We start from the raw sequence: 22,772 nt of genomic DNA, 5'->3' as shown, positions 1-22,772 counted from the left end.
AATTATTTCATCGAAACAGTTACTCAAACTGTATCAAACTGTATCAAATGTATTCATTTCTGTCATCAGTCTTTTATATTCTCAACAAGTGTAGACTTATTGTAGTATAGTTCAAATGAACATATTCTTGACAACCAAATGCTAATTTATTTCTTCTTTTTCTCCTCATCTCCTTTATTCTCGATATCGTCAACTTCCCCATCGCTGCCGCTCTCCATTTCTCCGTGTTTTTTCTCCAAATGATCGATTTCCTTTTTCACATCTTCCACGTCCTGGAATTTACTCACTTTGTTCAATTCGTTTCTGGTAGTATGAAATTTTCAATATTTGTTTTTGAGGTTTTGAAAAACAGTAATAAATATTAATTAAATCTCAATAATTTCGAGTCGGCTTCTAATTTTGAAAAGTGTGAATGTGAATTTCAAAACTTAATTTTTCTAGATTTTTGAAATTATAAATACTTGTTTATCTATTCACAATCCAAATAATGACAGAATCCAAAAAAAATTTTTTGCCTAAAACATGTAAGCAAAAGTTATCGTGTTTTCGGCAATTTTTTTTCGAGAAAAGTCAACGGAACATCTTCAGCCCTGGTCCAAGTTCTTTTTAATGCTAATAATTATTCGCAAAAATTATAGAATGTACCTTGATTCTGTGATCATTTTCAATTTCATCATCGTCTGGAGCCATTTTGATAGCTCCACCAGTTACACAGAACGCACCCATGACTAACATTAAACCTGTCATCTGAAACTTTAAGGCATTTTTCGTAGAGTAAAAAAGAAAATATAAACCTCAACAACAGAAATAACGGATAGTCCAAGCCACAAACCGGCTTGTCCTCCCAAGTCATTAATAACGTTGCTAACCTGAAAATATGATAGTATTTTGTAAACTTAATTATATGGACTAGAATCTTATTTCCCGCTTACCGTATATCCTGCAGTTTCAGTGTATAGCTCGTAGCTGAGCGTTTCCAAAAACACTTGTATAATCATTCCATTATTGTTGTACCATTTCTGACAATCTGATTTGCTTGAAAACTTCGAGTTTGTTGAAGAGCAGCTTCCAACCTTCAATGATAGGAATATAGACTTTAAAAAATATAAACTTGAAAAATACGTTCTTGCTCGAGACTCTTTAACGTGAACGTACCCCAGCAGTAGACGAAGTTGCGACGTAATAACTAGTGGATGGAAATTGAGCAAGAGATACTGTTGGTGTGTAGGTTGATTCATCACAGGGAGGATTACAATTGCATTCAACTAATAAATCAATATTCGGAGTGGAACTTGTTTGATTTCCTTTCAATGTTTGGAGGCAGTCCACTGAAAATTAATTGAATTGGTCGTAATCACAAAAAAGGTGAACCATACAATCTGCTTTTATTGGCTGACATGCTGTATCTGTGGATCCGAGAGCTAATCTCGGATTTGCGCATTGGCATTTTGCAATAGTGTCTCTTTGTTTGCATCCATTGAAACATGTCTCCAGTGTGTAAATGAAATCCTAGAATTTGTAAAATTTTATGATGTTTTCAAAAGTCAAAAGTGAGGCTTTTATGTTTCAGTGACTTGTATTCAAATATTGCAGCCTTCGAACCTGTGAGAGTGCTCTAAAACTACTCACAAGTTACAATTTTTCGAAAACTCGGCAATTTTGATCTTAAAATATTTTTGGAGTGTTTAAATAATTGATCTTGTTATAAATGATCATGTATTATATAAATAATTACACAAAACCCTTCCTGGCAATTTTCCATTTTTAAGCGACTGAAGTTATGAAAAATCCGATACTAACAAATAAATAAATACAAACTCGTTGTAATCAAAATTCAGTGAAGATTTCTTTCTTATTTTATTTTGTGTAGAAATTACTAGAAAATAATCCAAACCTTGTAATAATCCGAGCTATCCGGTTCTCGATCCACACATGTTCCATATGGTTTCTTTGCTCGAACGTTTTGAGTCTAAAGGTGTACGTATGAATTTTGAAAGCTATCTATAATCTCACCAAGCTAACAGAAACAGCACTTTCATATCCAACTCCTGCATCGATTCCATTTGAATCTAGTCCTGGACTACTCCCACGTGAGTTTACTCCAATCCGGGCACCCGCTAGTTTAGTTGTTGGCAACGAATCGGTATTCCCATTTGTTTTTGTTTGCTAAGATGTATTGAAATGCTCAAAAGTTGTTAAAAAAGTACTTACCGTGACCGTAAGCATCAATTTTAATCCAAATTGAATACCTTCTCTACTAACAGAATAATTGAGTGACGCATCTTCGTTAAATGAGTAGCATGCTCCATACACTGGATCAATGAACTTTGTGAAATCTGATCTAAAATTATTTTTTGTATTTTAAGAATTAGTTTATTGCCTGTCAGTTACAATGTTTGAGTTTTTTGAACCAAAAACTATGTGACCTAACCCAAATCGAAATATATTTTCAACTTACTCCGAGCAAGGAATACCCGCAAAACTACAATCTTGAATCAAATCCGCGTAAGTGTATAAAGCAGGAACTTTTGCCGTATCACTTATCAAATTTGCTTCCAATACAAGAGCATCTGCTGCTCGAGAATCCAAATCGTAGGTTTCATCGTTATCAGCCTAAAATAGATGAGCTACTCTAAATGCGAGATTGTTTCACAAACTAACATAGAGACCCCATTTATCAGTTGAAAATGTTCCAACAGTAGCATCAGAATATGTTGTCATCAGAGTATTAACACTTGAAAATGCACTGTTCGATTTTACAACACTGTATTTGTAAGGATTCATGTTGCACACGGTAACGACGGGAAATATCTGGATAAACTTGCTTGTAGACTTATTTTCTAAATTCATATTCAGTTCCAATTTGCCAGTAATAACGTAACAAACTTTTACAATTTCCAGATCAAAATAAAATCCTCGTAGTTTTATATAACCAAAAAGATACCTGTTTCTCGAAAAGAATTTCTGTGTTGACAGTGGCAGGATACGAAAAGAACTTTGCGATTAAAATGTAAAGTTCATATGCGAACATTCCCAGAACAAATAAAAATATGGCAATCCAGAAAATACGAGAAATCTGAAACTATTGCAAGATTTTATTTATTCCCAATCTATTCTTTGTTTTTCTCATTAAAAATGTGGTATTTATGGATTCAAATTTACATGCCCCAATCTAAAAATATCCATATTCTTGACACATTCTTATCTTTTCTATTTTTATGACATCATTCCGAAAGGGGAATGACGTCATTTCACAATGCTTCTTGACTGTCTAATTCTCTATCTCTTGCAATTCTTGTTTATTGACCTACCTTATTATTTGCATTTGCCACGTGTGGTACAACTGCTACAGTAGACCAATTGGAAAAATCCTTAAAAATCTGCACAAAACCGCCACCGCGCATCTTGGGCAAGTAAATGATTTGTTGTGTGTTTCTGTTCCAGAAAATGAGGTGCCCATGGATACCAAAGAAATTTCAAATGAGATGTTCTTTTGTTTGAAACAAAAAGACAACAATGTTTGCTCTTTTTCAAATGGAAAGCTGAGAATTGAAAAAAAATTGCTGGGCGAATTTTGCACATAATGGAGTATACAATTAAAATAAATATATCCAATTTTAGCAACTCGAAGATAACTCGTAAAATGGAAGCATATTCAAATTGTATAATACATATTACAAAAATGCTAGACATTGGTCAAAGATGTGCACACACAACTTTTGTAAACCGTTTCGACTTATTATTTAGATAGTTTAGTCTTTTGAACCATTTTGAATACATTTTTGGAAAATCCCCACTGATGCTACTCTGCTAGTAGGTCCGAATTTCAGGATCTCTTTCCTACATGCCTAAGACCCGCCATAATTTTCCAATTTTAAAGTTTTCAAGAAAACACAGTGTTCCTTGGCTCAAACTTAAAGTTTTTATAATATGACATAATTCCACATATTTACTTAAAAAGATTCCGGGTGGTTTCAAATCGTTCAGAAATGATTTAATGAGGTGTTGGTGTGTCACATTGATTGCTCCTCTCTTCTCTCAATCAAACATTACTCTTTTCATCTTCATTTCTCTTCTACTCTCCTCATTTCTTATTCTCTATTCATCTGAATCTTATAAATAAATGTCCTTAGTCTGTGTTGTATCACATGTCCCAACCAACAAGCGAACCTTCAATTTCCTCCATTTTGCACACACACACAACCACATACAAATATTTCCGTCATTTGGCCACTTTGTTCTGCCCCGGTTTTTCGTTTCGATCGAACGTTTTTGGAAGGGCATTCCATTTTATTCCTTTGTCTCTGTTGTGCCTTTTTCTATATTTGTATGGGTTTATCGATATTATGGCAGTTTTCCTATAATTTAAATTTTAGTAACATCTTCATTTGCTTTAAAAAATTCAAATCAATCGAACAAAAACCGAACTATCTAAAAATTGAATATTTTTAATCTAATTAACTGACTATTTATAATAAAGGAACAAATAATGGATGAATGCTATATGGAGAACGCTGTTTTTCTCTGCTTGTTTTCGTTAGTTTGCATCTTTTTTCCCGCTCAAACTGCCCGTTCGTGTTCGATATTCAAGGACAACTTTCAAAAGTATGCAAACGAAAATCTTACCAGTTGTTGGGATTTCTTCTTGGTTTTGTAAGTGAGCGGTTAGTGTGAATACTTTCAACTTTGTCGCTTGCAATAGTAAGAATATACATGAAAATTCAAAGCTTCTCCCTATCCGAAGACTGTCAAATAAAACCCAAATTTCAACCGTTTTTCAAATTCAGCTCATAACTTAATAGTAAACACTTTTCTGAGTTGAGTTTTGGTTTTTGAATTTTCAAATTTCCGAATATTTGCATGCTTTATTCCTCCGCTCTCTTTTTTTCGCATTTTCTGCAAAACGTTTGAATAATAAAAAGGCAGAAGGAGAAAAATTTGCGATCGCCTCTCCCACTCAATGCGTCCACAGAAACGAATAGTCAGTTGTGGCAGTTTGACGTGGTTGCTCTTTTCATTGCTTTTCATAAAAGTTTCTCGGAATTTGGTCTCACTTTTTTTTCGAGATTATTTTGGTTTGAAATTTTAAATTTGGAGAAACGACAGTACTGAGGTCACAATTTTGGAAGTTGACCAAATAACTTTTTTTGATACGAGTATTAAATTTTAATTATCTTTTAACTGTTATTAATTCAAACAGAGCTTTAAATGCAAGATGTTTGAAATTTCTCAAGAAATCAAATTTTTCAAAAGTTTGCCGATGTGTCACTGAATAGTTTGAAAAATGTAATACGCTTCCGAGTTTTTAATATAGATATACAGATATTTATTTTTTGACGCATTCTGAGTGTTTCTATAACTATAAAAATAACTTGCATCTGAATTTGGCAAATCTTGAGCATTGAGAGAGTCCACATCTAACCCGTGCTTATTTTTGTTTTTTTTTAAATTTTCAACATATCTTTAAAATTGTTTCGTGGAATCAGATACAAGTTCCAAAATTTCAGAAGATGCAAACAAATTAAATAACCAATAAAACAATTTTTCAAACGTTAAGAATGGGATTTTCCTGTTTTTTTTAAACATTATCAAAGAACTCTTGAAGCTTTAACACATTCGCATTTTCAATCAGCATCATCAAGCTTCATATTGACACATGTATTTTTAATCTTCTCTAGATTTGAATCAGACATTTCTTTTTCCAACTTTTCACACTATTCACATAGACATCAAACATACATTTGTGTCCCATAGACATCAGAAATTGGACAAAAAAGGTTTTGTGTCGTTCAATCTTATTCTGATATTGCATGTTTTTCACCTTCTTTTTTTCTTTTTTTCTCATTGAAAATGTTATTGATTTGGTGAAAAATTTTGAATTTTTGGGGATTTTCAGTTTTTTACTCACCACTCAGAAACTACAAGTCGTAGGAAATCTATGCAACGCTAAAATTTTGAAACTGCAGTGAAGTTGAAATAGTGGATTCACATTAAAATTAATACATATACCGTATTTTCTCATATATCCTGTTTGCTTTTGAAAACAATTTAAAAATCAAAATATTTAATAAATGTTTTATTTTTTTAGTGTTTTGAACAAAATGTGACCGAGACATGCGTTGTCAAAGTTGAGCTATGGGGTATATGGTATTTACACACTGTCCAGGCTTAAACGATAATTCCTTTAATTTCTATTTTTATCACAAAGTTTGTGTCGAAGTATCAAAACTTTAAAAAAATAGGGGTTGTGAGTATTCTATTTGTGTTTGTAAGCATATCCAATTTCATAAAATGTACGACTTCTTTTTCTCATTTCATCGATATTCTTTCTACGATTTCTCGCTTTAGACGGAAACTCGGCAACTTCAAATAAATTATTATTTATTCTCTTTCTCTTCCCCCGCTTTTTGTCTTCTGATAAGAGTTAAAAGCTTCATGACGTTGTATCATGCTCCGTTTCTATATTCTTCTTTTTCATCTTCACCATCTTTCTCTCTCTCTCTCTCTTATTTCTTATCTACCGTATGACTCATCCGCGTCCAACAACGCCTTTCCGTCAAGTTACAGTACTTTTTATACTGCTAACTTTCAGGTAAAAGCAATGGAATCAAATCGGAAAATGGAGCTAACATTAAAAACATTAAATAAATTGGAATTAAAGTTGAAACTTACGATACACAAGGTAAGTAAAGTCTAAGTACTCGTGAATAAATAAAAATTATAGTGTTATTGGAAAAGTTTAAATTGAACAGTTTTAGTAATTGTACCCAGTCTAGATACCCTCACAAGTTTTGGAAATTGCTCTAAAACAAATATATTGAGTATTGCGAAATAGTGTTCTATAAGTCATTTTGTTTATTATTTAGAAACACAGAAGCACCTGCAGTTTATTTTTTAAAATGGAGCATGTCACTGAGATATTATCAAGAATATTTTGGTTAGCTACTTTCGGAAAAGAGAGACAATAATAGCTGTTACGGAATAATGAGAGTTATATAGTTTTTTCTTAAAGAAAAAGTTCAGAAGTTGATGTTTCCCATCCGTAGACTCTATTTCAGTTTTTATCAGAAGCGTCTTTTGAACTTAAAACTATTTTGTTCTAGTTGGGACTGTTGTCATGAAATTTGAAGGTGGAGATTTATTTTATGATGAGATTACTTGAAATAAATTTATGTAACTCATCATCTAAATAAGGAAGGAGAATGAGAGTAAAATGCTACTATATCAGTTTTTGGACATCAGTTTCGCTATGGAATTCCGTTTTCAGAAAAAATGGATCAGCTTATAACATTTAAGACGATAGTAGAAATGTGAAAAAGCAGCTAAAATTCGTTCTAAAAGACAACATCTGTGAAAGATACTTGTGCAATCCTAACAAGATGTTCTAGAAGAGGTTCACTGTCAAAAGATAATTTCAGATTTATTTTATCAGTAAATGAGGTGAAAGGAGATTCGAGTTTTGGGAAGCATTTCCTGAACGAAGAGTTATGGATTTCATGTCAGACCTGATAATTTCAATTTGGCTTGATTCTAGCTACAGTATGGCTTTGAATAATCAGGATATCTCAATATTGCAAATGGAACGAAAAAAATTGAGACAAGCTAGCTTTTACTGTTCAAGGATTCTTGCCGATATAAAAAGTGACTCGGAATCTACCATCTACACAAAAGTGTTCCATCTTCAAAATATCAGTCTTATCTTCCTTAAATTTTTGATCTATACTTTTTCTTTCTGGGTGTCCAGGTGTCTGATTCTATAAATAAAGAGGGTTTCCCCGAGATGATAAACACCGGTAACGTTATGTTGCATCATCATGTACTCTCAAAGATAAACTTCACACTCTTGCGATGCTCTTCTCATGAAATAGTACTAATCATCAATTCGTTTGTTTACATATGAAATACTCCCATCAATCTGGAAGAGATCAAAAGTTCTGACTTGTTTGTGGTAAACATGCTCATGAAAATGTTCAGTTCTGATCCTTCCGATCTTTCCGACACTCCAACTACATCGTCTTCTTCATCATCTTCTTCCCCACTTCTTTCCTTTCTTTTCCTTCCATCGTTGAATCAAATTGAAGGGAAGGGAAGGGGGAGAGAGAAGGGTGGTTGGTCGGGTTGCCCGCAGCCGCCGATGTGTATGTGTCGGGTAGAGAGATCGTTGGAAACGAGGAGAGACATCGCGTCATTATACAAGTGATCACATGACGGGATAGAGACACAGAGAAAACATACACTTCTCATCGATCGCAAAAGAGAGAAGAGAAGGGGGAGGCCGGGTGGCCTTGTGCGCGCGCTTGCTATAGCACACAGCCTCGCGTATACACACACAGCAGCGTCGGGGAGAAAGGGGGGAGGACAGCCCCCCTTCTCTCTCCGCCGCAGTCTTCTCTTCTCTTTTCCCTTCTCCCCCATCTCATCGGTGGGGCGCAGTTGGGCCTTGCCTCGGTTGCCCGATTCGGCGTCCTTCGTTTACATTCTTCTTCTTCGCCTTCCTCCCCATACCCGCAGTGTTAGAGGCGTCTAGCAGCCCCACCAGAGCGGGGCGCCGCACAAAAACACATCATCACATTCTCATTTCATTGTTGTGTCCAAGTGTGTGTGTGTGAGTAGAGTGTGTGTTCGAGAGACACTGAAGGAGCAAAGTGCATTCATTTATCTGCAGCCCAGCCACCACCACCCTCTTGTTATTTTTTTGGACGAGTCAGACACAAAATGAGTGACCACCCCAGAACACACGGCCGAAATTGAGATACTCGTTGTGTTTATTGGTTGTTGCACTGATAGAATGCAGAACAGAAAAAAAAAAACGAACGCAAGCCTTTAAAAAAGATAGACATTTCGGCGTGGGAAGATCAGACCTCCTAGGAATAAAAATGTGTACATGGTATGGGTTGGTAGAAAATTTTCTGCAGTAAGGACCAAATACTACTTTCAAGAACAAGAGCTATTAGGCCTAAACATTAATATACAGGACCCCTACTTTTTCCACAGAATCTTAGGAGCGGCCTGTAAAAAAGATTAGTAGTGGAAAAGTTGAGACCATTCTCGAAAATAGTAAGGGTATACACGCAACTCTGTGAAACCTAAACTACAGCGTTCAATTTTTCCATTGGAAATTACTTACATCCTTGGGGTATAACGATAAAGACTCAGAATAGTATGAGTAGAATAAAATCCCGAAATAATGAAACGCGTCCCAAAAAAATTTAGGTGCATACCAATATTTTGCAATTATCTTAACAAACTCAGACTTCTGAATTGCTCCTTCCAATTTGCTTTTCCTCTTCAATTTTAACTTTATATCTAAACTATACTTGAACTAATATTTTTTCAGAACCCACCATGAATATGACGTACAAGCTGAATGATTTAACAGAGGAAATTTTCGGGCACCTCTGCAACGTGGCTCTTCACAAATGCAGTGATAAATCTGAAAAGAAGAGAGCCGGATGTGGAGGTAGAGCAATGAGAAAAAGGTTTGTGTGTGATTTCAACAAAAAACTAACTTTAACTTATTCCATTTTTTAGAGTTCTGATAAAGAACTTTGTATCGGATCTTTTCAAAATGCCAAAGAAAACCTCATCAAGTAGGGAACAGGACATGGCCTCATCTGATGAAGAATACGAAGAGTACGATATGTCAGATGTTTCATTTTATGATGAAGAAGTCGATGAGTTCAGACTGGAAGATCTTACCCACTATGAACATGCTTCCATGCATCAAAATGATCTGTGGCTTCATCAACCATACACTGGAACAGACATGGGTGGATTCGGTGGAATGAGTTCAAGTATGTCCATGGCATCAGCTGGAATGACATCTTACGGTAGTTACGATATGCCTTCTTCCTACTCTGCACCAAGCTCTGTTGGTTATCAACCATTTGATATGTACGGCAGCTCGATGTCTGAATCCGCAACCGAAGGAGATATGCCATTGCCGTCTGATCCATTAGCCAGTATGTCTGGAATGCTTCCAGCTGTTGAGTCATCGTCTTTCGATCACTTCTCATCTCCAACGACAAGTGTACAGTCCTCGTTTTTCCCAGGAGATGACTACTTTCTGTCAAATGTTGGACCGGAGCCAATCTTTGTAAGTTTAAAAGCTATCGGGTTAAGACTTATTGTTTTAGTTTTAACTATATATATAGTATTAGTTAGTTTGCTATATTCCCAAAGAGCCAATTAGCGTAAAATATCTACAGACATTTTTTATTCAATCCACTGTTATTGAAAAATATAAGTTCAATTGTATAAACACACACACACACAAATGAATTGTGAAAACTTTGAAGCATAAATATCCCAAAAGCCGAATTTCAGACGGACATTATCCCCGAGCCACTGAGCCACGAAGATACTCACGAGCTGACCGATTTGGACGTGGCAACCGGTGAAAGCCACGCAAACAAGAACAAACGTCGCAGTACGGAGCTTTTTGACGACTTCACTGGTTCATTCCAAAAGCGTATTAAAATCTAAGACTAGACTTATTATTTTTTTTAGGCTACAGTTTTCTTACCTCTTCTATATCTATTCATGTTAAATACTCTCTTTTCTTTTTTCCCTTACACCCAAAAGCCGCCAGACCCCATCATCCTTTCTTGTTGTATTTTTTCAAAAACTGGTATTTACCTACAAAAACTCTCAAAAAAAAAGAAAAAGAAATAGCAGCTCCTCGTTCCAAAATACTTTAATTAACAATACGGGAATATCTACGAAATCTTCTCTCTTTCCTTATTATCTCTTTGTTTTCCATACCTACTTTTTTCTCAGCCCCAGTCAATTTTGTCCCAGTTTGTTTTTTTCTTGCAAATTTATTTGTAAATACAGTTCATTCGTTTTTTTTTCTATTCAGTTTTCCACTTTAATTTATTTGACATTCACTTTAATAAAAAAATTGTTCATTTACAAATGAAAAAGACATTTTTGTGAAGTTGAAAACAATTTTAAATTGCCGCCGTCTCCCAAATGCATCCCTTCCATGATGACCTCTTTCGAAGAGATTCACTGGACAGACGGGCGGTCAAATGGATGGACAGTGAGAGAGAGAAAATGGACACAACGAATGCAGCTGTTCATATGGAGAAGAACACGTGCAGATGGTTGTTCAAGATGACGTCATGTTTAGAATACAAGGGACCGTTATTTTGGGCTAAGGGTATTTGTTAAGGAATTATTGAGTTTAAGTCTAGAATTAGAACATCTGAAATTATAAAAAGGGAACTAAAGCATTTTGAAGGGATAAAACTAAATCTGTTTCAAAATATCGTGAATAAAATTGAGTTATTCGTATATTGAAAATAATTTATGCGCACTTTTTTGTAATGTTGAAATGTGTTTTGTTTTCTTAGACTTAGGTTTCCAGAAAAATGTTTGAAAGTTTTTCCCCTCAAAAAATTACAATAAGGCAAAGGTTTCCAGGCGTTGTAAATTAAGCTTTGTTTTTCAATTGTATGTCTCCATATTATGAAGGTCCATATATGAAGGTCCACAGTCTCGAGTTTTGATTTACAGGCTCATTGTTTTCTCTTCCTTTTAGGTGCAAGTAAACGTGTTGAGCACTCATTTAAAATTGAACTAAATAGTGGTGATTTTGAACTTGAAATGCTTTCAGTAGTTTGTGTGACAGTATAATTAGTCTATCTGCAATTCTAAAAACAAGTTGCTAAAACTGTTTTTTGTAGTGAGAACTACTAGAAATTGAAACAAGTTGCCTTTTATTTTGTGTTTATCCCTATTTTAAAATTGAAACACTAATTTCTTGTCGAAAAAAGAGACCAGTTTTTGAATTTGAGCAACTTCACGGAGCATAACTTTTACAATTGATACCGTTACGAACAGTTAATATTTCAAAAGTGCTTACCTAAAATCCAGTAGTGAACATCAAAATTAACATTTTTTCAAGGTGACAATTCGTTTTAATCTTTTAATTGCAGACAATCAAAACTAATAGTAAGAGATTAATAGTGCACAGTATGCAATAGAAAAATAATTGAACTAGCTCTAATCAGTTATTTTTACGGTTATTCAAGTTCTAATAGTAATGAGTAAAATTTGGTCATATTTCTTACCAAAGTTTAAAGTTCAAAACGACAGTTTGTCCGCAACTTCCTGTCACATTTTTGTCCATTTTTGCAACAATTTTCTCAGCAAACGCAACTTTTCAAAACCTTCATGCAACAATATGAAAAACTGTATAATGTATTTTTCGTGATTCCAAAATATTATAGTTTACAATTTTTCAAACGATAATTCAGTTTCATATTGACATTTTCTGAAATTCAGCAACAAATGATCATCTAAGCTCCCACTAATCCCCATGATTTCAGGCTTCAGCTGTCTCCATTTCCGACGTCATTTATCTCGTGTTTTGCAGGAGCTGAAGGGTGATAAAATCGCACGATTGTGGATATTTGGGGACACGGAATTAGAAAACATATTTCAAAAATAAATTGATATGGTGCAAATACTGTCTGAAAAATGTTTCGTATATCCTCTCTCGCACAACTGTTCATTTTATCAGAAACTACAATTTAAATATGAATTTTAGTTCTAAACAGAAGAAGCAAATCTGTACCGCAATCTCATTAATATGAAATTCAAAAAGTAAAAATACACTTTAAAAACATAAATAAATTACCCGGAGAAAAAAATAAAATATTTTATCAAAAAGCAACTCATCACAATTTAGTCATCAAAAAAAATTTAGGCAACAAAAAATAAATGCATCAAAAAAAAATTAATGAGTTTCATCTACGAGAATGAGACGATTTTTGTTTATATCGTTTGTTTTATTTCGAAATTTGTTGAAGTTGAAGTAGAACCAGCGAGAAAAATTCTTAAAATCGCTACTGAGTAAAATTTTCAAAAAAAACATGTAACTTTTTGTCGAAAAGTTTCAATTATTCAATTTTAGCTTTTCATAGTTTTATAATCAACCAGAATACAATTTTATTTTGAGTTTTATTTTACAATTAATATTTGAATATGAAAATTTTGCGCCTAATGCTAGAATTATCAAAATAAGCATATACTTTTCAAAAATTTAGTATGCAATTTGACAAAAAATTGACTATTATGAAAGAATGTTTAATTTGAACATTCACTTTTTCGACCCATTTTTAGTAAATTTTGGGAAAACTTTCAGCATTTCAAAGTTACCACAATATAAATAGAAACAAAAAACACAGCCAGAGATTATGGCAAAATAACTACGAGATTCATCGGATTTATCCAGTGTTATGAATTTACTAATCCAGAAATTCGAAAACTTAATGTAAAAACTTGCTCATAATAATTTATATTTCCATTTCTATTTTTTGTTACTGTCAATAAACAAGTTTAACTTAAAAATATCCAAAATTGGCCGATCTTAACTTGGGAACTTCAACAACGGAGTCAAAAACTCCTGAGCAAACGTAGCTTATGATAATTTTGGTTAGCTTGGGGTGATTTTGAATAATACAAAGAAAAATAAACAGCCATAGAACTAGAATTTCGAATTTCAGTATCCGCGTCAGAATATCCCAAACTAAGACTTTTTAGTGGGCCACAAAAACAATTTATAGCAGGGGTGTGCGGCAAATCTCAAAATTTGGCGAGCTCGGCAAATTCGGCAAATCTCTTTTTTCAATATTTGCCTAGCACGGCAAATTCGGCAAATTTGCCGAGCTCGGCAAATTCGGCAAATTCGGCAAATTTGCCGTGCTTAACAAACTCGGAAAATTTTGATAATTTTTGATGTTTTTTGGAACACCAAAACTACCGAATTCTTAACACACATCTGGTTTCTGAATTAGTTCCGTGTAGTATGTCTGCTTAAGCATAAAACTAACTCAATTTTGTGTCATTTTACTAAATTTTTGGCGAAAAAATCAATCAAAATTGTACTGTAAAATTTTTGACGTGTGCGGCAAATTCGGCGAATCTACTTTTTTGAAATTTGCCGTGCTCGGCAAACGGCAAATTCGGCAAATTTGCCGCACACCCCTGAATTTATAGCAAAACCTCCCGATCAGATTAGATGGTAAATATTGCATCAAAAAATTAACAATCAACTTTGATAATTGAAAGCTGTTTTGTGCAAATAATCCGTAATTTAACTGAGAAATATGTTATAGAAGGAAAGCTGCAATGTCTTTGAAACCGCTCAAAAAGAAAATTATAGAAATTGGGAAAACATGTAGCAAAACAAAACAAAACAAAAAAATAAAAAGAAAAGAAAAAAGGACAATAATGTTCCAAAAACAGTTTCTTATCAGTAGTTATGTTTCTCGCTTTTGTCTCATGTGATGGTGGCGGAAAAATGAAGAATTCGTTTTTTCTCATGAATAGCCTCCCTTATCCTCTTCATCGCTTCTTTTCTCCCACACAATTTCATATCACCTTTTGGCTGCTTATCCCTTCCCCGTAAATCCTTTTTAGATTTTTGAGTCCCCTCCAGCTTTTGCTTTTTTTTTTCATTTTTATCTCGGGTCTCTTCAACATTAAAACACATTTTCAATCTGCCGGCTGTTTCTCTCGTGTAATATGCACATTTTTAAAGTCAACGATTCTTAACTTTACTTTTTCTCAATATTATGTATGTTTTGGACATCGTGCCCCGTTTTAAAAACATTGGGTGAAGTATCGTTAGTCGGGTTTTCTTTAAGAGCCCTTATAATGATTCGAATTGACTAACAATGTGAATTTTTTAATACGATCAGATTTGTTAGGTAAAATACGAACTTTTTGAAAAATGAAAATTTGATTTCATTCGTATTTTTTGATTTTTGAGGTTAAAAAAGGAGTTTTTGAAGAAATTTACCGAAACTTAAAGCTTACTATTTATTAAACTTATTAAAGCTTAAACTTTAAACAATTCAGAGTTTTTGAATTTTAAAAAATTCCAAAAATAATTTTTCTCTTTTTTTTTACAGATTTTTATCGTAGAAGAAAAACCTGAAATTAAATTTCCCTGCTATGCTAAGAAATGACGACTTCTTTCCAAATGTAGTTCTACCTAAATATTCTGCAAAAAAAGAAATAATTGAAATTCACAGTGCTTAATAGAACAAATATATTCAGACATTTCCACTTCCAGGAAATATCATTAAATTTTCTCATTCAATCCATTTAAACCTATCCATCCAATTTTGTTCCAATTTCTTTAATTTGTGTGTGTTGTCTTTGCTGAACCTATTCGAAATAGAGGAAGGCGTAAAAAAAGTGTCGAATTAAAAAAGCAAGGAGCAATTTTTGATGGAAAAACACAGAAGAAGGCCTTCTTCTCAACACCCACACTCAGTTCTTTTCTCTCTTTTTTTCAGGCATTCTGACATACATGCAGATGTTATTTTCCAATTTAGAGAGAGTGAAAAAAGAGAAACGAGCTTCTTCTCACTCATTTTCCACTCGTTTCCGTCATTTGTTTCTCGATTTTCCAAAACCCCGTAATTTATTTGTCTTTTCATAATTCTTTGTAACCATTTCCTACTTATAATTTCAGTATACGTCTTACGCGAAAAATTCATTTTCTGACATGGGATAGAAACGAAAATGTAAATGGAAAACTATAGCCTCTAGGCCTGAAATTTTAAAATAGATCCTCTTTGTATTTTGACCATTTCCAACTGTCACTGCAGCTCCACCTTTAATCGCAGTAAGCTAACATTTTTTGCAATTCAATAATTTTAGTTTCCCAATACACTTTTTTGAGAATATCTGAAATTTCTGAAAAAGTTAACCAAAGAAAAACGCAAGCTTTGATTCCATTTTGACTGAGCGTGCAACAAGACGACAACCAAAATCACGTGAGTCAGAGAAAAAAAGCTCGAAAAAGTTTTGGACCAAAAACATTCAGACATTTTTTCTTGTTGCTTTTTCGATGGAAACACGTTTCCGGTTTCTGTTGAGCTCAGTTTCGATTGGAGCTAATCAATTTTTGTTGATGACTTTTGCATGCGTGCCAGAAATTAGGATATTTGCAAAAATACATTTTTCTTTCTTTCTAATTAAAGTCTTTAGGACCAATTTTTCCTTGGTCCCTCTAATCTTTTTGACATCCACTTCACCCACAAGAATGTCCATATATTTAGATGCTCTTCTTTGCTGCTTACCAGGCATCTGGACCTTTTTTCTTTCATTTTCTCTGGGTGCTTGCGTACTAGAGTTTTTTCAACAAAAAAAACTAGACTGAACATTAGCACATTTTCAAAAAGAAGTATCGAACATTACCATTTTTTTTCCAAAAAAAGCCCGATGTTCAAGGTTCGAATTTTTATAATTTAAAAAACATTCTAAATTGATGGAACCTTGCTGAAAAAAATTTTAAATTATTTTCTTGTGTATTTTATGTTTCAAAACACATTTTTTTATGTTTCAAAACGATATTTTTCTCAATTGAGTTCGATAAATGGGCGGGGCTAAACTTCTAGGCGCGTCCAGGAAATTTTAATTTTGTCCGCAACTTCCCGTCATCGTGTTGGTGTACACCCGACTACTGTAACACACTGGAACTGACGACATTTAGATTATATATTTTTACTGATTTTTAGTTTTAAATATTTAATTAAATTTATAAAGTACTTCCCAAGCTTTTTGTTATACGAATTTCTGAATTTATCTTTAAAATATTTAATATAATATTTCAATTTCATGATTTGCTCTAAATATTGATTCTCACATACAAATTACTTTCAAGAAATTCAAGTTTCATTTTTTTGTTTTTCTCACTTTTTAACATTTTTCAATCCTGTAAACAGAGAAATTCGTTTTCCGGCAGGTTATATGCAACTGCGCTCCAGTGATACGAAACTCGAGCAGACATGGGAATGAGGAAAGAGAAGAAAAGAAAAGAAGATAGAAAAAAGAGGCGAAATTTTGTGTTATTCTTTTTTTTTGAGAATCGAAAATCCGTTCTTTCACTTCTTTCAGTTGCTTTTGGAACAAGTTGCTTTCTTGTCACTTCCTTTTGAGCACATCACAACGATTTTGTTATTTTTTCAAAACCTTTTTACTTGTTAACCCCAACTTTTGCCATATTTAAACCTATTTATCTTTCTCGTGAGATCAGCTTCCGCAGGTGTCTCAAAAACAAATTATATATTCAAATTAAAATAATTTAGTTCAGTATGTCAAATGCGCCTGAAACAGGCGCCCTCCGCCGAAAATCATCGTTGCACATCAGGGATACACGGATTGCCGGACTCTATGATTTAGAGAAAACCATCGGCCAAGGGCATTTTGCAGTGGTTAAGCTGGCAAAACATGTTTTCACTGGAGAAATGGTTTGAAAAAAGCTTGAAATAAATATGAAATGCATTAAATTTCAGGTCGCCGTAAAAATCATTGATAAAACAAAGATGGACGAAGCATCAACGTCACAAATTATGAAGGAAGTAAGATGTATGAAGCTAGTACAACATGCAAACATTGTTCGGTTATATGAGGTGATTTTAAATTTTTTAAAGGCAAACAAATAAATTTTAAAAAGAAAAATCAAGATATACGAGTCTCGTGGGGGTTTGAAATGTCAAAAATTCCATTTTTAGGTGCTGGACACCCAAACAAAAATATTTCTGATTTTGGAACTCGGCGATTATGATTTACATGATTTTATCATCAAACACGAAAAAGGAGTGTGCGAGTCGTTAGCCCAGCAGTATTTTTGTCAAATCATGACTGCCATCGACTACTGTCATCAGCTTCACGTTGTTCATCGCGATTTAAAGGTTAGTTTTTTTAGATCATCATTCCGCATTGAAATTTTTTTAAAAAAGTTTCTTTCAGCCGGAAAATGTGGTTTTCTTCGAGAAGCTTGGGATGGTAAAGCTAACTGATTTTGGATTCTCAAATAGCTACGAGCCAGGAGAGCAACTCAACACTTCCTGTGGATCTCTCGCCTATTCAGCCCCCGAAATTCTTTTAGGAGACTCTTATGATGCACCAGCTGTTGGTTAGTTAAAGTTCAGAGAACTTCATCATAAAACAAATCATTTTTTATTGCAGATGTATGGTCATTAGGTGTTATTTTGTATATGCTTGTATGTGGTCGACTTCCTTTTCAAGAAGCAAATGATTCAGAGACTTTGACAAAAATTCTTGATTGTAAATATTCGATTCCAGATGTTTTATCCGATGAATGTAGAAAGTGAGATTTTCTAGTTTTTTTAAAACAAAAATATACAATTAATTTCAGTTTAATTCAATCAATGCTTGTTCGTGAGCCACAGAAGAGAGCAAGTCTCGAGAAAATAGTATCAACGTCATGGGTTCAAGCTGGCGATCGAGGTTTATCAACGGTATGTATTATTCGGATAAATTTAATATTTTTCTCAGAAATTTGTTGGGACAATTCGAAAATTATTATAAAATTTGATTCATCATCCAGATGAAACTTTTAGTGCTGCGGAATTTTCATCAATTTTCCATATTCTTCCGACGAAAAGTATTTATCAAATAACTCAGATATAAAAATTAAAACTACATAAATTTCAAAAAATCGTGATAAAAACTTTGAAAATCGATAAAAAATTTCTCAGCAACAAAAGTTTAAAATTACAGTATTCCTTAAAGGCACATACCTTTTTCGCATTCAAAATATTGCTGTGTCGAGACCGGCGCAGAAATCGCAAAAATTCGCTTTAATATCAAAAATTGTTAAAATATTATTTCAGGCGATCCCTTTAATAGTTCGACACCATCTTCCAACCTCCGCCCACGCAACAATAATCGAACAAATGGTTGCTGGAGCAATAGCATCAGAAGAAGATATTCTTCGATTCTTAGAGAACGATGAGTACAATTCAGTCACAGCGACATATTATTTGCTTGCCGAACGAGTTCTCGCTTCGTATCGGGAAGAACAAGCACGAGAGCTTCTTGCAAAACATGTCGAATGGGATGATCGTCCTGATCCAATATCTGATAATTCTGGAGCAACTACAAGGAGCAATATAAATTCAAGATGTAGATCTAGATCAAATTCCTGGAGAGCTCGACCTTGCTCGATTTTAAAAGAAGAGAGCGAAGAAGAGTTGTCTTCTTATCTGAGATCCGCTAGTCGGCAAAGCAGCAGGTACTTCATTTTTAATTAAAAAATTGTATAGGTACCCAAAAGCCTGTTTAAACATTTTCTTAAGTGAAAACAAAATTTTTGCACGTTTTTGTTTTGTGGCATGATACCCTATGTTAAGTTGTTCATAATTACAGAAATCTTATTACTATCCGAAAAATTCTGGTTTCGACGCGACAGTTTTCTGTTATATGAGAAAAAATTATGCGCCTTTAAAGAGTACTGTAATTTCAAACTTTCGTTTCTGCGGATTCTTCCTCGATTATTTATAGTTTCTCTCAGGACTTGTTAAATTTATGAATAATCTATGGAAATTCTGAAGAAACGAAAGTTTGAAATTACAGTACTCTTTGAAGGCGCACACCTTTTTCGCATTTGAAGGCGCAAAAAAATTATACGCGTTTGGGTAATACGATTTCTGTAAAATGAACAAGAATGGCCACAAATCTGGAAATTAGTTTTTATCTTTCTATAATTCTATATTTAATTTCAATTCTCCACTATATCGTATTGTCCTTTTCCACTATGCTCATGTTCTAGATTCTACCCGTTGCACGATTTTGTGTCGTCACCACGCAGTGCAAGTCGATGTTGTAGTGCACAACTATCACGTCAAAATTCTGAAGAAGCGATGAGCTTGAAGTCTTTGGATAGTGATTCGATGCGTCCAACCACATTCTACATTCCAAATTCTGCTGTTTCGACGACGAATCCGACTACTCCAACATCAGCCATCATAAATCGATTTGATGAAGTTCTTTCACCGATTGATGAACGAGAAGGAAGTGAATCGGATCTTGTTCGAAAGAATTTACGAAAGATTGTTCTCAATGAGATAGTTGACGATTCATTGGCTGGAAGTGATGAGCATGCGATTCGAAAATCCAGTGATAGTTGTTTGCATGCCCATCATCAGTTGCTGCGTTCGGCATCCGCCAAAAGACTTCTCAGAAGGTTTTTTGCTTTTTTTTCCAGGAAATTGGATTTTGTTAAATTTTCAACAAAAAAAAACGTTTCGGAAAATTATTTTTTTTCAAAAAAAATTGAACGATATATGTTTTTTTGTAATATCTCATTCTAGGCGGGGAATTTTTTTCGCACAAAAACCAAATAATAATGCCCAAATTTGGAAATTTGAAAGTATGTTCATGTCCATTTCCTTTCTTGTGTGAATCCTTGTATCCCTTTCCCAATTCTGTTCCCCTTTTCTACTACGCTATCTTATTTAACATGCACATTTTCAGAAACTCATCACCCTCCGTCTCAATGTTCTCTGGAATCACAAGAGATCGTGTCAGTCCGCAAGCTGTGCAGGAACTTCTTGATTTAAATCGACTTGGTAAAATATAATACAAAAAATTCGAATTAGAGTTGCATATAGAAACTAATAATTTTTCCCCGTTTTTTCTGATTAACAAAATAACCAAATACTACTATTCACTGACAATTATCTCATCTTTTCCAGGAGGTGTTCGTGGACGAGCTGCCAGTCCAGAGAGTGTCCGCAGTAGTAGATCACCATCACCGCCTGCTTCGAGTAGTGGAAGAACATCACCAGGTACTAAAAAAATAATAAATAAGCTAAAGAAATCTTTTTTGTTTCCAGCAATGTCCACAATTTCATCAATGTCACGTCTGAAAGTAAGCGCATCAAATGTGACCAACAGTGGAATGAGAAAACTCTCGAGTTCTCCACATTTACTTGGAATTTGTGAAGAGGTAATATTTGTTTTCATAACCCCCGTTCCTTCAATGCTGAGTTTTTTAGACTGAAGATGGAAGCGAAGTTTTACAATCAACGTCAAGCCGCCATTTGAGAACTTTGGACGATCGTGGGGGTCGAGCCAATCGGTTAGACATTTCCATAGTTAAAAGAAGACTTTTTAACCCTAAAATAGTTACAGATCAGCTTCAACTGGGCTTGTGCATCTGCCGAGTCGTCATCACTCAGTTCACGCCACAAAAAGTTCTGCAGCTTCACTACTCACAACCCCTTTCGTCTCAAAACCTCAAGGAATAACCCCAACACCTTCTAGTTCGAGCTCGACATCATTTGTTCAGTTCACACCGAATACCTATAGTGCTGTTAGATCGATTCGTCCACGTCAAGCTATTGTTTCACCTGATATTTTGCGTCGTTACGATCCTCATCAACGTTTTATAGTACGATCAAAGAGAAGTACATCTTGCTCTTCCTCTGATGCATCGGATGATGATGATGGTAGAAGATTGACAATGTTATCTTCGAAATGTGCATCGAAATTTGATGAGAAAAATAAAAAAGACGATGATGATGAGGCAAACGGTGGAACAACGGGAAAACGTGGAAATTCTGGAAGTGGAACGACATCTCTTACTGTAACTGGTAAACAATCTAATAATCAGTCTGGAATAGCTCCACAATCAAATGAGAAAAGGTAAGGGCTTCAAAGTTTCATCAAAATTGATCATTTTTAATAATTAGAATAATCGCTGCGAAAATGAGAGCCGATTTAATTTTTTTGAGATTTCAAATATAAATAAAACTCTGAAAATGTTATCAAATTCAGATCAACACTCAATGATTCGGTACTTCCACTTCGACCAATTCCTGAAATGACTCTGCTTGATCAGACGCTTACTTCACCGGATTGTGCATCAATTCGTGACCGAATCCTACACACTTCCTTAAGTACTCAAACTATGATTCGAAAATGGACAGAAATGGATTCATGGTACGGTACACCACCAAGAGATTACGAGTGAGTTAATTTTTTCTATTAAATATTGCTTCTTTGTATTTATTATTAAAAAGTGTATTGAATACTTTAAAAGATAAAAAATTGTTTGAATTTCAGAGATCGAACTCACTTACACGAGAAGACCCCATGGCTTCGATGCCTTCGTCGAACTGCATCAAGTCAAGATTTATTAAGAGAAAGTGACGAAAAAGCCACGAGTGAACATGGAAATGATTCTGGATGTTCTACAACAGAAAAAGACGGAGAACATCAGTGTACATCTCCACAGTTTATACAACAAAATATGTATAACGATTCGAAATTCTCATTTCTGAATACTTTGCCCATGGAGAAAGTTGACCGATGGCTACAATGCGCCGATTTTGTATTTTAAAGGAAAATGCAAATTGAATGAAAATCAATTTCATTAATAATATTTCTAGAAAATTAATTTTTCATTTTTAAATTCCGATTATTTTTAGACGTGCTTATCCAATCAGTCTACGAACTAGTTTCTTCTTCGCAGAACATTCGATTTATTAAGTGATCTTTATAGTTTATTTCTCCGAATTTCCAGTCTTTCTTCATTCTTTAGTCGTTTCTTTCCGGTTTCCCACTTTAAAAAGTTATATAATCTTTTTTTCAGTATTTTAGTCCCCTCATATATTTCGTTTCTTTTTTAAATTGCCATGTTTTCAAAGCCACTTCAGCATAGTTCTTATAGTGTTTTTCTTTCTGTTTTTTCTCTCTCTCTCAATCTGGTGACCATTTTTCTCAGAAGAGCTCTTTTCCCCCACACTGTCGTTCGAGGTTTTTTCTCAAAATTTTAATTTTTAATTTAAACTTGCAGCAGAGCTTATCCATCGTATTAGTTTTATCATTTAAATAAATAACTTTTTTTCAAATAACCCAGACATCTCTTGTGTAAGAATTTTTCAGTTATCGCTAATCTTCACTACTTTTCTAAAGTTCCAAACGGTTAAAAATTTATT

General features: G+C 34.1%; 3 protein-coding genes and 1 non-coding gene across 4 annotated transcripts; 2 read left to right on the top strand and 2 right to left on the bottom strand.

The window, feature by feature from the left end:
- Positions 1-33: 33 nt before the first annotated feature.
- Positions 34-3,431, bottom strand: asic-2 (Degenerin-like protein asic-2). Its single transcript, NM_059698.3, has 13 exons — positions 3,312-3,431; positions 2,945-3,076; positions 2,662-2,811; positions 2,459-2,613; positions 2,212-2,341; positions 2,014-2,166; positions 1,895-1,969; positions 1,377-1,509; positions 1,156-1,328; positions 933-1,073; positions 795-869; positions 646-747; positions 34-272 (listed from the first exon to the last, which is right to left on the bottom strand). Exons 1-13 carry the CDS (start codon positions 3,402-3,404, stop codon positions 147-149), a joined length of 1,638 nt encoding a protein of 545 aa, NP_492099.1. The 5' UTR covers positions 3,405-3,431; the 3' UTR covers positions 34-146.
- Positions 3,432-8,255: 4,824 nt separating this feature from the next.
- On the bottom strand, positions 8,256-8,493 carry T28F4.7. The gene has a single exon (NR_050261.1). It is a non-coding gene; the product is annotated as an Unclassified non-coding RNA T28F4.7 (non-coding RNA).
- An 844-nt stretch (positions 8,494-9,337) lies between these two features.
- T28F4.1 (SERTA domain-containing protein) lies at positions 9,338-10,913 on the top strand. Its single transcript, NM_059697.8, has 3 exons — positions 9,338-9,479; positions 9,532-10,096; positions 10,327-10,913. The coding sequence occupies exons 1-3, from the start codon at positions 9,346-9,348 to the stop codon at positions 10,483-10,485; spliced, it is 858 nt and encodes a 285-aa protein (NP_492098.1). The 5' UTR covers positions 9,338-9,345; the 3' UTR covers positions 10,486-10,913.
- Positions 10,914-17,109: 6,196 nt separating this feature from the next.
- ZK524.4 (SNF-related serine/threonine-protein kinase) lies at positions 17,110-22,683 on the top strand. The gene is made up of 15 exons (NM_059696.4): positions 17,110-17,273; positions 17,319-17,435; positions 17,538-17,717; positions 17,776-17,941; positions 17,995-18,136; positions 18,185-18,287; positions 18,663-19,063; positions 19,601-20,014; positions 20,305-20,399; positions 20,526-20,618; positions 20,667-20,779; positions 20,829-20,911; positions 20,959-21,477; positions 21,610-21,801; positions 21,898-22,683. The coding sequence occupies exons 1-15, from the start codon at positions 17,118-17,120 to the stop codon at positions 22,172-22,174; spliced, it is 3,051 nt and encodes a 1,016-aa protein (NP_492097.1). The 5' UTR covers positions 17,110-17,117; the 3' UTR covers positions 22,175-22,683.
- The last annotated feature ends 89 nt before the right edge of the window (positions 22,684-22,772 follow it).

Source organism: Caenorhabditis elegans, chromosome I (assembly GCF_000002985.6).
Source record: "Caenorhabditis elegans chromosome I".
In the NCBI taxonomy this organism is placed as follows: domain Eukaryota; kingdom Metazoa; phylum Nematoda; class Chromadorea; order Rhabditida; family Rhabditidae; genus Caenorhabditis; species Caenorhabditis elegans.
Note: the sequence above shows the minus strand (reverse complement) of the source record. Positions and strands in the feature narration are given on the sequence as shown.

Coding starts and splice junctions, on each gene's coding strand:
- T28F4.1 (NM_059697.8), top strand. CDS start 9,346: ATGAATATGACGTACAAGCTGAATGATTTAACAGAGGAAATTTTCGGG. Junction 9,480..9,531: donor GGTAGAGCAATGAGAAAAAG/GTTTGTGTGTGA, acceptor TCCATTTTTTAG/AGTTCTGATAAAGAACTTTG. Junction 10,097..10,326: donor TTGGACCGGAGCCAATCTTT/GTAAGTTTAAAA, acceptor GCCGAATTTCAG/ACGGACATTATCCCCGAGCC.
- asic-2 (NM_059698.3), bottom strand. CDS start 3,404: ATGCGCGGTGGCGGTTTTGTGCAGATTTTTAAGGATTTTTCCAATTGG. Junction 1,510..1,894: donor ATAGCTCGGATTATTACAAG/GTTTGGATTATT, acceptor TACAAATTCTAG/GATTTCATTTACACACTGGA. Junction 870..932: donor CTGAAACTGCAGGATATACG/GTAAGCGGGAAA, acceptor TCATATTTTCAG/GTTAGCAACGTTATTAATGA.
- ZK524.4 (NM_059696.4), top strand. CDS start 17,118: ATGTCAAATGCGCCTGAAACAGGCGCCCTCCGCCGAAAATCATCGTTG. Junction 18,288..18,662: donor GCGATCGAGGTTTATCAACG/GTATGTATTATT, acceptor ATATTATTTCAG/GCGATCCCTTTAATAGTTCG. Junction 21,802..21,897: donor ACACCACCAAGAGATTACGA/GTGAGTTAATTT, acceptor TTTGAATTTCAG/AGATCGAACTCACTTACACG.